The following is a 15,067-nucleotide window of genomic DNA, read 5'->3' on the forward strand; positions in this document are numbered from 1 at the left end:
TCATGCTGTGTCTATAATAGTGGGCAGCTTGGGACGCGGGTGGCGCTGTGGGTTAAACCACAGAGCCTAGGGCTTGCCGATCGGAAGGTCGGCGGTTTGAATCCCCGCGTCGGGGTGACCTCCCGTTGCTCGGTCCCTGCTCCTGCCAACCTAGCAGTTTGAAAACACGTCAGAGTGCAAGTAGATAAATAGGTACCACTCCGGCGGGAATGTAAATGGCGTTTCCGTGCACGGCTCTGGTTTGCCAGAAGCAGCTTAGTCATGCTGGCCACATGACTCGGAATCTGTACGCCGGCTCCCTCGGCCAATAAAGCGAGATGAGCGCCGCAACCCCAGAGTCGCCTGCGACTGGACCTAATGGTCAGGGGTCCCTTTACCTTACTCTTCATAGGCAAGTAGCTTTGTGCCTAGGAGCCAAGCTTTCTTTTCAGTTGGTTCACTCTGCAGCTCCAGAGCCACAGATGTGAGGAGTGTTGCCAGTTACTGAGGATCGTGGACCGCATGCTTCTGAATACCGGTTGCTGCGGATCACGAACAGGAGAACGTTTCTGCCCTTAGGTCCTGTGTCACGGACTGGTTGGACGCAGAGGATTGGTGGGAGGCACCAGCTGGGGGACCCCCAAAGGAAGAAGGCTCGGAGCTTGGGGAGTGGTGGTGGGGCAACAATGAGTGGTTGGAGGGAGAAGACTGGGAAGAGGAGTGTTGAAGAGGTAACAGGGAGCAGAGAGAATTGTTGGCGCAGAGAGGTCCAGAACCCAAAGCAGGAGAGGCAGAGAGGTGTCAGACTGGTGAAGCCAGGAGGATCTTCCCCTAATTCTACAACAGACCCGTTGGTCTCCCAGAATCAGAAGGGGTACGAAGAGGGAGGAGCAGAGGCAGATGTGTCGACGTAGTCTCAGATTGCTTGGGAAGGACCCAGGGAAAGAGGACACTTAGGGAGCTGTGGGAAGGCAAGGACCTGTAGTCTCCATAACTGCCTCCTAGGAGCAAGACTTATTGAAGAGAGTTGCTGTGTTCGCGGGCCTGGCACTCTTCAGCAGATACTGTTCTTCTGATAAAAATCACTCTTGTGTGATTTGCTGCCAGCTAGCCTCTGACACCCTGCTTGTCGGTTTTCTAGAGCCATTGGCTTTATGGTGGACCTTGGAACTGATCCAGGAAGGCTCCGATGTCGAGCTTGCATTCAGAAACCTTTGATGCAATCAAAGTGGGCCTCCTCCTCTGGCCCTTCAAGAAATGGACTGTGTTGGGAGTTGCCATCATCGTGTTCCTTCTCCCTTGCAGGTGCGCCAAGAACTTGCATCCCCCTCCGAGTTCTACCCAGCCGCCCTGGGGCAAGGCAGCCAGAGCAACTTCCTGACTGCTCCAGGCCCTGGCCAGCAGGTGAGCGAAGCGCCATCTCTTTCAGCCCAGCTCCTGGACCAAAACTGCCCCAGGATTGTAATGCAGCCCCTGTCCTTCTCTCTCTCTCTCTCCGTCCCCTCTGTCCTGCCCCAGGTCCTGTTGCCCGTGGTGGAGCCGCCCCAGCTGCCCCCCGTGGTGAACTTTGGCTCCTTGCAGCAAGCGCCACCTTCTGCCCCTGCCCCTCCGCAGCCGCCTCCCCCCCCCATGCCCCTGGTGTCCGTGGCCACCCAGGCTCTGCGGGCGCCCGGGCAGCTAGCCGGGCGCCTCGTCTCTCCAGCCGTGCGAGCCTTTCCTCACGGCGGAGTGGGCCGTAGCGAGGTAAGGAAAAGGGCTGGTGGGTTGGACTCTGCTCCGTGGGAATGGCCTTCCCACCCGCTGGTTCTGATGTAGGATTTTTTTCCTCCCCTGCCAGCTCCACGCTCTGGAAATGAAGCCGCTACAAGATTACAGGAAACTCAATGGCCTGGGGTCTCCAGGGGCCCGGCCCCCCTCTGGGGGCAGGTGAGTGTTCTGTGTGGGGCAGAGCTTTGGAGACAGAGGAAATGTCCTGGAAACAGACTAAGGCAGGGTTCAGCAAACTTTTTCAGCAGGGGGCCGGTCCACTGTCCCTCAGAGCTTGTGGGGGGCGGACTATATTTTGAAGAAAAAATGAACAAATTCCTATGCCCCACAAATAAACCAGAGATGCATTTTAAATAAAAGGACACATTCTACTCATGTAAAAACACCAGGCAGGCCCCACAAATAACCCCAAGATGCATTTTAAATAAAAGGACACATCCTACTCATGTAAAAACACGCTGATTCTCGGACCGTCCGCAGGCCAGATTGAGAAGGCGATTGGGCCGGATCTGGCCCCCGGGCCTTAGTTTGCCTACCCATGCTGTAAGGTCTCCAGTTATCAAGACTGCCCCCCCCATGCTGCCTGGGGGTGCTGGCGCCCAGTTAATATGTAGCAGACTCATAAAAGGACGACGACTGGACCCATCTCACATTTTGTGGAGTGGACCCACATTGCCTTGAGTCAGCCAGGAAGCATAGAAAGGCCTTTCCCTAAAGCATCTTCCTGTTACTGGTGCCTTCTCTTTGCAAGTTCTCAGAAGTATCATTCCCGTTAAAAGTAGCAAGTGTCGGAAGATGGTTCCTGAGCAGCGAGAGAGAAGTGAAATGGCCCCTTTGGCTGCCTCGTCACGGAGACTTTTTCTCTCCCCTCAGGCCTTTCTCTGGAGGCTTTGGTGCCAGGCTGAAGTCCCCTGGTTCTGCCTACGGTGGTATCTTCCGTGCCCAGCGCTTTGAGGTCTACCAGCAGGTGAGGCCGCCATACAGGACTGGGTGGGATCGGGATTGAGAAACGGAGCCCACTTTTTAAGGCAGTTATTTGGGCGGGGGTTTCAGGAACGCAGCGACCTTCCTCCTCTCATCGGCTGTGTGTGTTCTGCTCCCCAGTCGGACGTCCTGCGCTGGAATCCCCGCTCTTGGGAGCGAGCCGCTCCACCGCGTGACGGCACGCCAGCACGCCGCCTTGAGCCAGACGTGCGCTCCCACACTGACAAGCAAGACCCCAGTCTCTCCGGCCACCACTAGCCCAGGATGCTGAACCTTCCCCTTTTCGATTCTGTTAACTTCCTCCCCCCTCTCCTCCCCAAGATCGCGGGAGGGCTGTTTGCAGGGGTTTGTTCCTCTCCCCCCCCCCCTTTGGTGTATCCTGAATACGGGGCGTCTCCTTAAACTCCTTTTCTGTTTGTATGGGGGGGGGGGTGACACTGGAATTTGCCCCTTGGAGTAGGGGTGTTAGACACTTAGTGGGTGCTCAGAGTGTAATTTGGGAGGGGGGCAAGGATCAGGATTTTGGGAGGCTCCCTGCTGAATGTATTTTTGCTTATTTCCTTTGGTTTCACCTGAGTTTATTTTTCTGGTAGGGGGCTCTGTTGCCCTTTGATCTGAGGGGGGAGCAGCTCTGAGGTTTGGAGTGTAAATATATATAAATATGAACGTGTCGGGGGGTCTCTCCTCTTCCCTCTTCTATTTATGGGGGCGGGGGGAGGTGAGACTGGGAGCCTGTCTCCTCTCCTATTTGCTCCCCCGAGTTTGAAATAGGAAGCATTGAGTTTTTAAAAAGGTGGTCGAGCTGGTTTGTTTAATAAATAAAACCAAAAAAGTTGTTTAAAAAAACCAATAAAATAAAAAGTCAGACTGTGGGTTTTTTGGATTGTCATCTTACCTGCCGACGTCCTCAGCGTGCGAAAACTTTTCACTCCATGGAAAATGAAGCCTGGTCAGGGGAAAGAATTAGTTCTCTGTATCATGGGGATTTTAGAAATTACAGGTGCCCGGGATGGTGCTTTGTGAAAAATATTGTCTTGGCAAAGCACTGGTAGTGACTGCTTCCATATTATCAGAGGCACGAAAGGTTATATAGAAACTGCTTACCACCCCTTGTAGGCAGCTCTGCTTCTTGAGCGCTTCCATTCTCCCAATCCCTACTGGTGGCGGGGGGGAAATTGAAATTGCAACACACAAGCCTTCAAAACCATTCTCTAGAAAGTTTGCACATTAGGCTGGCCTGCCTCCATTTCTGTAGTGCTTAAAATAAAGGTCTACTTAGTTGTGCTGCTAGAAAAAGGTAACTTCCAAGGACGGTTATTTCCCATCACCCACACACCTAGCCTTTAAAAAAAAAAAAGCATTGTGTTGTGTACCTTCCTGATAAACACATGCTTTGCAGTGATTCTTATACCCTGGATTAAATCAGTTGTGCAGCAGCTATTCTTGCTGCAATGTGGATGGTGGCTCTAAAGCAGGCATAGGCAAACTCGGCCCTCCAGATGTTTTTGGGACTACAACTCCCATGATCCCTAACAGGACCAGTGGTCAGGGATGATGGGAGTTGTAGTCCCAAAACATCTGGAGGGGCGAGTTTGCCTATGCCTGCTCTAAAGTATTAAGGCTGTCAGTGGGTACCAGTCCGGGTGGCTAAAGTGCCCCTCTGCTAGGACAACCAAATGCCTCATTACCAGCCACTAGCGAAGAGCAGCACACCTGGGCTCTTCAGAGGCTCCTATAAGAACCTCCAGGCAATGAGCATGCCTCTACAACAGAGCGAGGGAAGAACAGGAGCAGCTGGACTGAATGTCAAAGGATCTGTTGCAGGCACATTCTCCAGCCACACCTACAAAAGGAAGACCGTTCCATTGGTTCACGGGCAATAAGTGACCGGTTGACAGATGGCCTACATTGGTTGGCGGAATCAGCTGTGCTGGGCAACAACATTTGGCACTTAAGCATTTAATCTATTCCCGAAGAGAAGGAAACTGCTGGGATGTTGGTTGAAGAAGAAAATCCAGTCTTGCAGCCCGTTTTTCACGTTGCGGCATCAGTTTGCTGCTTGCTTTTTAAAAAAGAGGTCTTTATTAAAAAAAAAACGGCAGCATTCTTGGGTAGATTATTCCCTAATACACATGTTCTTGTATGCATTTCCCCAATACAAAAATGTGTGTTAAGTACGTTTCCCTTTTTCTGTGCTATTTGTCACATATACCGCTTTTATCCATGCTTTCCCCTCATACACATTAATATTATCTGCTTGGAGGCAGCTTTTCTTTAAAAACCTCTAACTGAACCAGATGGGCCTATTCCAGCAGGCTCTTCGTAAGTTCTTACAAGTTCTCTTCGGTTCCTCATTGCCACGTTTAGACCACGCACAAGACTGAGGCACAAAAAGAAGTTCAATATACTACTTTGCTGTGAGTTTTAAAAGGAAAGGTTTTTAAAAATCTGATTTAAATGGAAATGAGGTTTACTTTTTTTGAAAAAAAGGCTATCTTAAAACAATAGGTGTTTGAGAAGTAACCTGGTACCCCAGTATTGCCAGAAGTTTGGCACAAGTGAGGTGCAAAGGGAAGAGGTGCCTGTCCACCCCCAGCGTAGAAATCCAACACTCATCCTCTGGCAGCACCCAGCATGCCAAAGCTTACTAATTTTACTTATTTATATCCCACCTTTTCCCCCAAGGAGCTGAGGGTGACATACATGGCTCTCTCCTCACCCTGAGACAGGGTATGTGAGACGGTAACAGGCCGCATGGTGGCTCAGTAGGGATGTGAACCCTGATCTTTCCTACCGCAGTCCAACACATTAACCGCTATACCCCGCTGCCTTAGTCATAAAGTGTTCAAACCACACTCTTGTTAGGCCTACAAGTTTTTATCTTTCACCTGAATCAGTGTTAAGGTGTAAAAGCCGTATCATAACCAATCTGACAACTTCACTCAGGAATGTTTATATTCCACCTAAAAAGAACTTCGTTTTTATTTGATGCTTTACTGAGGGAGGGTAGCACTGGGCCAAGCGATGCAGAAAGAAGAAAGGACAATTGTATCGTCTCCTACATGGGAGAATGCAAAGGGACTCGCATACGAGTCTTATCAATTTGTGAACCTTGCAAACTGCCATAGGTGATAGTTACAAGGAAGCGTCTATTTGGGAATAGTGTAAAGCGATTCCCTTTCTAGGTTTTTTTTTAAAGAAAGCATGTAAATATATATATACACACAATATACATATGAGATGTAAGGTTTGGTTGTTAAGAACAAAATAGTTTTTTTTAAAAAACCTCTTTAGTTAATTTTACTTGTATATTATTAACACTGCTGTTGAAGCGATATCAATGGTAAAGATTTAAATCGGCCTCTTCCTTGGCGACTTAAATTGCCGGTTTTGATCAATTCATCCTTTAATGCGAGATTGATGCACTTGGCTGCAGTCGCCGGGCCACGAAGCCAATATCCCACCAGCCATAAGAGCATTTTGAAAACACACAAGCACCACCGGTCCCTGGACAAGTGGCTTTATTTACTGATTCAGCAGCAACTTCGAGCACTCCGCTGGGGGAGAAAGGTCACAGCAACCAGAAGACGGGGTTGGGAAGGGGGGACGTAAGTTGGGAAGGAACTTAAATATTTGGCCTGAGAAGGGAGTGGCTGTCTGCATCGTGCACAAAAAAGGACAAAGAGGTGAGCCCCAGAGAGAGGGCCTCCCTATCTAGGAGGGTTTGGGGGCAGTGACCGTTACAAGTCCTCGGCCACAAAGGCTTGCTGGGCGTTGGGGAACCTCTGCGGGGTGAAGCTGGGATCAGCTTGCAGCCGCTTCTGCAGATCAGATTTCAGCTGAAAGAGAGAAGAAAAAGGAGAGTGAGGGGCAGGATTCCGGCTACCCCAAATCACCTGGACAGACAGGTGCCATACAGCCCCCATTGGGGTATAAAAGCAAAAACTAAGGCCCCACCAACAGACCCCCGTCCTCACCTGCTGTCGGTAGCCCTCCTGCAGCGCTGGCTCTGCCAGGTCTCTGCTCAGGCTCTCGGCGCTCGTCAGAGGTTTCACGCCTGCTACTTTGGCCGCTTTGTTGACTGCCTCGGACAGAAGGAGCTGGGGACCATCCCCCTGCATAGTCTTCCAAGAGAGGGAAGAGACAAGTTCAGGGTTCTGCGCTTGCGGTAAGGTGCTGGAGCAGCAGGTAAGCCGGAGTGGAACCTGTCTGCGTTATGCAATCGGCCAAAAAGCACAGCAGAGATTCACAGAGATACTTCCTTCAGCAGTGGATCAACCCTGCTACACACACCCAAAGCATTAGGGGAATTTCCCACAAGGCAACCCTCCCCAGCTCTGAAGCGAGGATGAATGAAAGCTCACATGACTAGAGGCCAGAGCCAATAAGAGCCCTGCCTCACTATTGTGAGTCTAGTTGTAAACATCCAGGTCTGGGGTGTGCTGAAATTATGGAAGCAAGCATTAGCCCTTGCTCAAAGCTGGGGTTTGAGAAAGCTGACTTCCAAAACTTTTGCTTGCTTTCATTTGTCATGTCTACTAGTAGAGGAAGGGAGGATTTTGCATCCTTATTAGAGATACCATTTCCTTTCCATCATTTATTTACTTCTTGAATTACTTTACTGCCCTTCCTCAGAGGATCACAGGACAGCTTAGGAAAACCACAGAAAAATACGTAACACAGTAACATCATGAAATAAAACGTTAGAATTTCCAAGGGAAGGGGTGTTGGGTGGGCATCACAAAGGGGAGAGGACTAAAAGGAAACAGAAGGGGGAAAGAAGTGAGGAGCTTCTCAGAACAAAAATCCAGAACATCCGCAATGAACTGGGGACATGTCATGTCTCCCAAACCAGAAGGAGCTCAAGTCTGATTTAAATCTGCCTCCACCCTACACTTCCCATTGGTGAAGATTGCCCACCAGAGTCGGAGCAAAAAATAAATATTCGTTTCCCCCCAGAAAATTCACCACCCACAAGCAAGGCGCCTCCGTATCCCATCAAAACAAAAGAGGTTTAAAGACACTCAAGGCAAATCTAAAAAAATGTAGTATAAACACCGACAACTGGGAAACACTGGCCTGCGAGCGCTCCAGTTGGAGAACAGCCTTTACCAAAGGCGTCATGGGCTTTGAAGACACTCAAACTCAGGACAAGAAACGCGCTAAGAGGAAGGCATGTTTGGCAAACCCTCACTGTGATCAACTCCCGCCCGGAAACCTATGTCCCCACTGTGGAAGGATGTGTGGATCCAGAATTGGCCTCCACAGTCACTTACAGACTCACTGTTAAAACTCGTTAGTGGAAGACATGTTAGAATTCCTGCTCCGTGATTGCAGTCATGGGATTGTTGTCTTTCACATGACGGTGTATGTTTTTACTCCACAAGGTGGGAAGTGACGGAGACAGGATGTTTGTGTTACTGTGTTCCGTGAAGTGGGACTATTGTCCTTTGTTCTTTCTCTTTGCTGTCTGATGCTAGAGAGAGAGGGAGCCATGTTGCAGTGCTCCAAGTGTGTTTATATGTAAATAAAGTAGATTAGCCAAAATGCTGAGATCTGTTACACAAGCTGCACAAACTCTGTGGATCCCTAAGTGTGCTGTGATGTTCGGGCTGAAGCTTTTGAAGCTCCCGAACGAAAGACCAGGAGGGAGAGAACATGCCAGTCGGGCATGTGTCTCTGCCAGGGTCCTACTCGCGTGAAGGACAAGACAATCATACGCTGCTACGAGTGATTGCCAAAGAAGAAGAAGAAGATCCCATCAAGGGAAATGGAACTTGAACTTGCAGAGTTGGAAGGGACCCTGAGGACCATTCAGTTCAGCCCTCTCCATGCAGGAAGTGCTGCTTTAAGCCCCTGGGGTTGGCCACGCGAGGAGAACCCGCTGTTTAAGAGAGGCTGCCTTTGTCGTTTCCGTGGGGCAACCCGAGTGAAGCAAATCCTGCCTAGGGCAGAAGGGCCTTCTCACCTTGCGCCGCTTGGCCGGCATGCCGCTCAGGTAGGCGTCGCTGAGGGGAGGCTGCTGCTTCAGCTTGCGCTGGCTCTGGATGTCCTCCCGGATGATGGGCACCCACTCCTTGCGGACGAGGAGGAGGGAAGAGGAGAGCATTGGGGGACCCGTTAGCGACTCCAGAGAGTTCTTTCTCCCCGCCATCCCCCCGCTCGCCGCCCGCTTCCGCCCCAGACCACTCACAGGGGGCACGGCAGCTGCCCAGGGCTCTGCGTCGGGGGCGGGCGGCTCCCCTTGCTGCGGCTCCTCGTGCTCCGGCTCCCCGTGCTGCTGGGGCATGGCCTCCTCGGCCGTTGTGGCCGGGGCCGGGGATGCGGCGCTGTCTCGCTGCGAGGAAAGGGAGGAGAGAATGGGAGCAGGGCCCAAGCAAGGTGCGTCTGCCAGGAACATATCCCCGGTGTTCCAGGCAGAAAAGGGGCTTGGCCCAGTGGGCAGCACTGGGTGGGGGCAGCTTCAGAATCAATAATTAAGTTTTTCCCCATATACCAGCAAGTTGCGAAGGGCTTCAGACACACACACAAAGCCTAGAAGGTTGGGGGAGGGAGGCAGCCTCTGTCCTTCCGTTTTCTATATGGGAACACTCCTCATCCACCTCTCAAGGTTCTTACAAGGATCACTGGCAGTAGCTCATGCTAAGGGCTTTGTATATTATTTTATTTATATGCCGCCCATCCAACTGGTTTTCCCCAGCCACTCTAGACAGCAGCAAAAAGTAAAGGCACAATAAAACACCAACTATTAAGAACTTCCCTGTAACAGGACTGCCTTCAGATGTCTTCTAAAAGTCTCCTGGAGGGCGTTCCACAGGGCGGGTGCCACCACCGAGAAGGCCCTCTGCCTGGCTGCCTGCAACCTCACTTCTCGCAGTGAGGGAACCGCCAGAAGACCCTGGGAACCATACCCTCTCCCAGCTCCACAGCACCCTGACCCTGGCTCCCACTCCATACCTGCAGGGTTTCGGAAGGCTGCTCTGCAGCCTGAAGCTCCATCGGCTCTTCTGGTACAGGCTGAGAGAAGAGAGAGAGTGCATTCAGAGGCCTTGGAGGTGATACCCAGCACCCACAATAGAGTCACGGTCTCCCCACACGCCTCCCCTCTGATCTCCCAACAAACAAGTCCCACTGGGATGTGGTCCACAAAACAATCTGATCTGGCTCCTGGAGGCCCTACCAAATCTTAGCCAAATGAAAATGAAGAAGGCGAGAGAGACTGCAAACAGCACCCTGCAACTGCTCTCTCCTTGGGTTTTGCATGGAATGTCCTGGCTGTGCACTGGCTCCCGGTGGAGTACAGGGTCAGGTTTAAGGTGCTGGTTTTGACCTTTAAAGCCCTATGCGGCCTAGGACCCTCGTACCTACAGAACCGCCTTTCCTGGTATGCCCCACGGAGGACCTTAAGGTCCACAAATAGCAACACTTTGGAGGTCCCAAGTCGCAAGGTGGTTAGATTGGTTTCAACTAGGGCCAGGGCCTTTTCAGTACTGGCCCCGACTTGGTGGAACGCTCTGTCACAAGAGACTAAGGCCCTGCAGGACTTGACATCTTTCCACAGGGCCTGCAAGACAGAGCTGTTCCGCCTGGCCTTCGGTTTGGACTCAGTCTGACCCTTATGTTTCCCTCCCCTTATGGTTCTGATTTATGGGCTACTATTAAAATGAGGCTGCATTTTAAATTGTATTTTAAGCCGTATTTTAATAAACGGGGGTTTTTTTGTTTCCCCCCCATTATGTTTTATTGTAATTTTATTGGTGTTAGCCACCCTGAGCCTGGCTCGGGCTGGGGAGGGCGGGGTATAAAGAAAATATTAATATTATTAATAATTATGCCCCGTAACTGCAATGTCCTCACTGCAACTGAAATTGTGGGTTGTGGGACAGTAATGGGGTTATGGGCCAAAATGCTCAACACTCACGAGACCTGGTCCGGCGTCTCCTCAACAACAGAGGAGCCTCCCAAAAGGTACAGGAAACTAGGGTTTAGTGCCTGATTCCACTCGCGCTTCTCTACCCAATTTCAGGAGTCTTACCTGTGGGGGGTCGCCCATCCTGCGGACATACTGTAGTATTTGATCCTCTGTGACGGGCATGTGCTCCAGGATGACCTGCAGCCGCATGCTCATCATGGTGGTGAGCCAGCTCACCAAGGAGGGGTTCATGTCTGCCGACATCCGCCTCTGCCGCCCAGGCGGGCCAAGAAAGGGAGAGAGAGACACGGCTGTCAGGACCGCAAACTCCCCTTCCAAGCCAGCAGCCCTCAGTGAACGAGACGGCGTCCTTCCGATTCATTGACGCAACCTCAAAATTAGCCAGGGCAACAAGTCCTTTGGGACAAGTAAAGTGAGTTGGCAATATACAACTCACAAATTTAACTGTTTCAATGAAAAGAGTCCTTAGGGCTGAAGAAAGTGGGAGACCAGCTGAGATCTTCCATTTGTTTTCCTAAGGTACTTCATGACCAACACAACTCCGATACAGTCGTACCTCGGATTATGAACTTAATTCGTTCCAGAGGTCCGTTCTTAACCTGAGGTGTGCTTTCGCTAATGGGGCTTCTTCCCGCTGACGCCGCGCAATTTCTGTTCTCATCCTGGGGCAAAGTTCTTAACCCAAGGTAATATTTCTGGGTTAGCGGAGTTTGTAACCTGAAGTGTTTGTAAGCCGAGGTACCACTGTACTGCATTAGCTGAGGCCCCGTGCAATACAGTGGTACCTCGGGTTAAGAACTTAATTCGTTCTGGAGGTCCGTTCTTAACCTGAAACTGTTCTTAACCTGAGGTACCACTTTAGCTAATGGGGACTCCCACTGCCGCTGTGCGATTTCTGTTCTCATCCTGAAGCAAAGTTCTTAACCCGAGGTACTATTTCTGGGTTAGCAGAGTCTGTAACCTGAACCATCTGTAACCTGAAGTGTTTGTAACCCGAGTTACCATTGTACAGAACAAAGTATGCTGGACTCTGACTGGGGAGACTGGGAGTGTTACCTATAATCCCCACTCAGTTACAAAGCACACCAGTGGGACTCTGGTTCAGCTGCTCCCTGCCAGGTCAGCCTACCTTATGAGATAAATTGGGATGGTTGACTTTCATACTTCATTCAATCGGTTTCATTCTCCAATTTTTCAGCCCCATTTTTTAATGAGGTCATTATCATTGGGCAGACGTCAGGAAAGGTGAAACAGACACACTTTGAACAGTGAAGGGCTTTATAGGGCCTTCCATTCGCCAGGAGCACAGTGTGGAAGCTAGTTGCTTGACCATGTTTCCCACGCCCTATTTCAACAGTCTCACCCCTGGGCACATCCATATTACCATATTTTTCGTCCCATAGGACGCTCCGTCCCATAGGACGCACCTAGTTTTTTGGGGGGGAAATAAAGGAAATTTTTTTCCCCTTTATTTCCCCCCAAAACCAGGTCAGGGAAACCAAACCAGGTCGGGGAACAGCGGTATGGCGGCGCTGCGCCTCCCCGCTGTCCCCTGAGCTTGTGGGGCTGGCCGATGTCTGCCCAAAGCGCGGGGCGCTCTGCTTCAGTGTGCCCCGCGCTCCGTGCAGCAGGCTGCTATCCGCAGCCTAGGGAGCCCTGCGGAAACTCCTGCAGGGCTCCCCAGGCTGCGGATATCTGCGCACCAACCCCTCTCGCTCTCCAAGCTTCAGCGAAAGCCTGTATTCGCCCCATAGGACGCACACAGATTTCCCCTTCATTTTTGGAAGGGAAAAAGTGCGTCCTGTAGGGCGAAAAATACGGTAACTTATGCTTGCAGAATTCCAAACGGGACTTCCAGCACGCAGCTCTGCCCATGGGATTCTGAAGCTATCATCAGGGGACGCCACAACTCGCGGGCTTCCTTTTCTCACAACTCTTCCATTGGCTCTAGTACCTCCCCAAAACTGCCCTGCATCAGCCCTACATCCCCTGAAGATGGGGAACGTCAGCGGAGCACAACTCATCACTCACAATGCGGTCGTTGATGACAGCAGTCAGGGCTCCCTGCTCCCCGCGCAAGCAGTAGAGGTTCAGCGCCAGGCACTCGAACAGGCCCTGGTTGCACAGCTCCAGCAGCCGATACCCAAAGGTATTATCTGGAAGGAGAGAGGAGATGGATGCTGGAGGGGGTGGGGAAGGACCAGGAGGAGAAGCAGCCCCCTGCAGAAAGCTCCCAGAACTCAGCCCATTCCCTTACCAGCGCAGTGGAGGATGTGCATTGCAATGCGGTTGAACTGTTCCTGCAGGAACTCCAGGTTGGTGCGGGTGATGTCAACGCCATCTTGAACTCGGACGGAGGCCTAGGGGGGGAAATGGGAGGCATCAGAGACGAGGGGGAAGGGGGAAGTCGGGGTTATATAGCTTTCGGGCAGCAAGAAGCCAGCTCAAAGAGCGTTTCCGCCCGCATCTGCTCTTGTCACATATTGGCTGCCTACCATTGTGGAGGCTAGACCAGGGGTCAGCAAACTTTTTCAGCAGGAGGAAGTGGAACTTACAAAACTCTCGCGAATGTACTCCTCCAAGCCGTTGATCAAATTGTACGTGGCCATCTGGAAAAGCCGGAAGAGAGAGGGAACTGTTAGCAAGCAGCGCAGGAATGGACTCAAGGTGGGGAAGGAGGGGAGGTTGCACTTGGAACTAGGGGCAGGTCCACTCACCCGAACGTTGCGCTCAGTGGGCTCCTGGCCATGCAGGTACTCCTCCCGGAAGAAGCGGCTGAGCTGGGGCTGGATCCGCTGGAGGGGCTGGAACTGCCCGTGCAAAAGCATCACCATGTCGACCATGGAGAAGTTCTGGCAGATGAGGGAGAGCAGGTCTCCAAAGAAGCCTAGAAGGGACACAAACCTTGCAAGCTGACCTTCTGCTTAACCCGAATGGGACGGAAGGAAGCAGCAGTGGCTGGAAACCCCAGGAGAGAGAGAGAAGGAGATATCGACTACTTCCTTGGGATTTCCCCAGGGAGAAAGAGCCTCACGGCTGGAGGGAAAGGAGCAATGTCAGCTGGGAGAGGCTGTCCCTCTAGCAAAAGACACTTCTATGGGCTATGGCTGGCAAGGAGCTCAGGCAGGAGAGTGGCCAAGAGGCAGAGATTGCAACCCAGCTTGTCCCATTTCAGCCATGAGCTTGTTCTCAGTCAGCCTAAGGCAGGGGTCAGCAAACCTTTTCAACAGGGGGCCATCTCACTGTCCCTCAGACCTTGTGGGGGGCCGGACTATATTTTGAAAACAGAAAGAACGCATTCCTATGCCCCACAAATAACCCAGAGACGCATTTTAAATAAGAGCACACCTTCTACTCATGTAAAAACACCAGGCAGGCCCCACAAATAACCCAGAGATGCATTTTAAATAAAAGGATACACTCTACTCATGTAAAAACACACTGATTCCTGGACCGTCCGTGGGCCGGATTGAGAAGGCGATTGGGCCAGATCTGGCCCCCGGGCCTTAGTTTGCCTACCCCAAGGCCTAAGGCAAGAAATTATCCCTTTGCCTCAGGATGAAGCAGAGCAAAAAAGAGAGAGGAAGTGGAACTCAAAAAGGAATCCCCCCACCCACCCTTGGGCAACGGTGGCAGAGCCAGGGCCCAAAAGTCCAGACCAGTGTTTCCCATCATCCCGTGCGAGCAAGACCAGTGATCGGGGATGATGTGAATTGTAGTCCAAAAACAGCTGGAGAACCAAGTTTGGGAAACGCTGGTCCAGACTGTGGGAAGTTGTGGGCGACAGACACCCAAGAAAAAGGAGGAGCAAGGTTTGCAAGGGGTTCTAGAGAGGGTAGTGACCAGAGAGATCAAAAGGGTCAGCCTGCCTCTCCCAAATGGGGCAACTAGGACCCCAGAAAACAGGAGTCTTTGAATTAGTCAGGGAGCAGAAGGCAGCCTTCTCCAAACCAGTAGGTTTCCAAGCACAATGTGTTAGGATATTTCCGTTCCACCTTAAAAGGGAGCAGGCTGTGAGTCACAGAGTCTGCGTATTTCCTGTTCACAGGATGTTTATGTTTTCTGTTGCTTTCGTTTTCTCTCTCTGTGTCGTAGACACTAAAGCAGGCAGTCATGTTTTTCTGTGTTCTGATCAACGCTGAATAAACTTGTAAATAATGCTCTCCTGAGTGCAACTTCTGCTGTGTATTATCTGCTGATAGAGAGTGTGCATCGGCTCTAGAATGTTCCGGAGCTCATGTCGCTAATTGCTGATACTGCGTGTCTACGGGAGGTCGATGGATCGTCCGGCAGCCAGCTTGGGGGCCATGATGGACTTTATCTCCCTGGCAGTATCCCAACAGGTTTGCAAGGGGTTCTAGAGAGGGTAGTGACCAGAGAGATCAAAAGGGTCAGCCTGCCTCT

The 15,067-nt window shown here is 51.4% G+C and overlaps 2 protein-coding genes across 16 annotated transcripts in view; one reads left to right on the forward strand and one right to left on the reverse strand.

Annotated features, from left to right (window-relative positions):
• The window catches only part of PRRC2A (proline rich coiled-coil 2A), a 40,735-nt gene extending 37,133 nt beyond the window's left edge, over positions 1–3,602 (forward strand). For all 6 annotated transcript variants that reach the window (XM_080991540.1, XM_080991542.1, XM_080991545.1 and 3 more), the window contains 5 exons: positions 1,285–1,383; positions 1,498–1,722; positions 1,817–1,905; positions 2,620–2,713; positions 2,851–3,602. In XM_080991540.1, the coding sequence (XP_080847666.1) occupies positions 1,285–1,383; positions 1,498–1,722; positions 1,817–1,905; positions 2,620–2,713; positions 2,851–2,988 (645 nt within the window). In that variant the 3' untranslated portion in view covers positions 2,989–3,602. The remainder of the gene's footprint in view (positions 1–1,284; positions 1,384–1,497; positions 1,723–1,816; positions 1,906–2,619; positions 2,714–2,850) is intronic.
• A 2,632-nt stretch (positions 3,603–6,234) lies between these two features.
• BAG6 (BAG cochaperone 6) overlaps positions 6,235–15,067 on the reverse strand; it is a 28,598-nt gene continuing 19,765 nt past the window's right edge. For all 10 annotated transcript variants that reach the window (XM_080991587.1, XM_080991590.1, XM_080991588.1 and 7 more), the window contains 10 exons: positions 13,381–13,550; positions 13,219–13,272; positions 12,921–13,023; positions 12,695–12,819; positions 10,766–10,912; positions 9,688–9,747; positions 8,924–9,067; positions 8,699–8,806; positions 6,708–6,854; positions 6,235–6,569 (listed from right to left, as the gene is read on the reverse strand). In XM_080991587.1, the coding sequence (XP_080847713.1) occupies positions 6,471–6,569; positions 6,708–6,854; positions 8,699–8,806; positions 8,924–9,067; positions 9,688–9,747; positions 10,766–10,912; positions 12,695–12,819; positions 12,921–13,023; positions 13,219–13,272; positions 13,381–13,550 (1,157 nt within the window). In that variant the 3' untranslated portion in view covers positions 6,235–6,470. The remainder of the gene's footprint in view (positions 6,570–6,707; positions 6,855–8,698; positions 8,807–8,923; positions 9,068–9,687; positions 9,748–10,765; positions 10,913–12,694; positions 12,820–12,920; positions 13,024–13,218; positions 13,273–13,380; positions 13,551–15,067) is intronic.

Source organism: Podarcis pityusensis, assembly GCF_964106645.2.
Source record: "Podarcis pityusensis genome assembly, chromosome: 2".
NCBI classification, from domain to species: Eukaryota; Metazoa; Chordata; class Lepidosauria; order Squamata; family Lacertidae; genus Podarcis; species Podarcis pityusensis.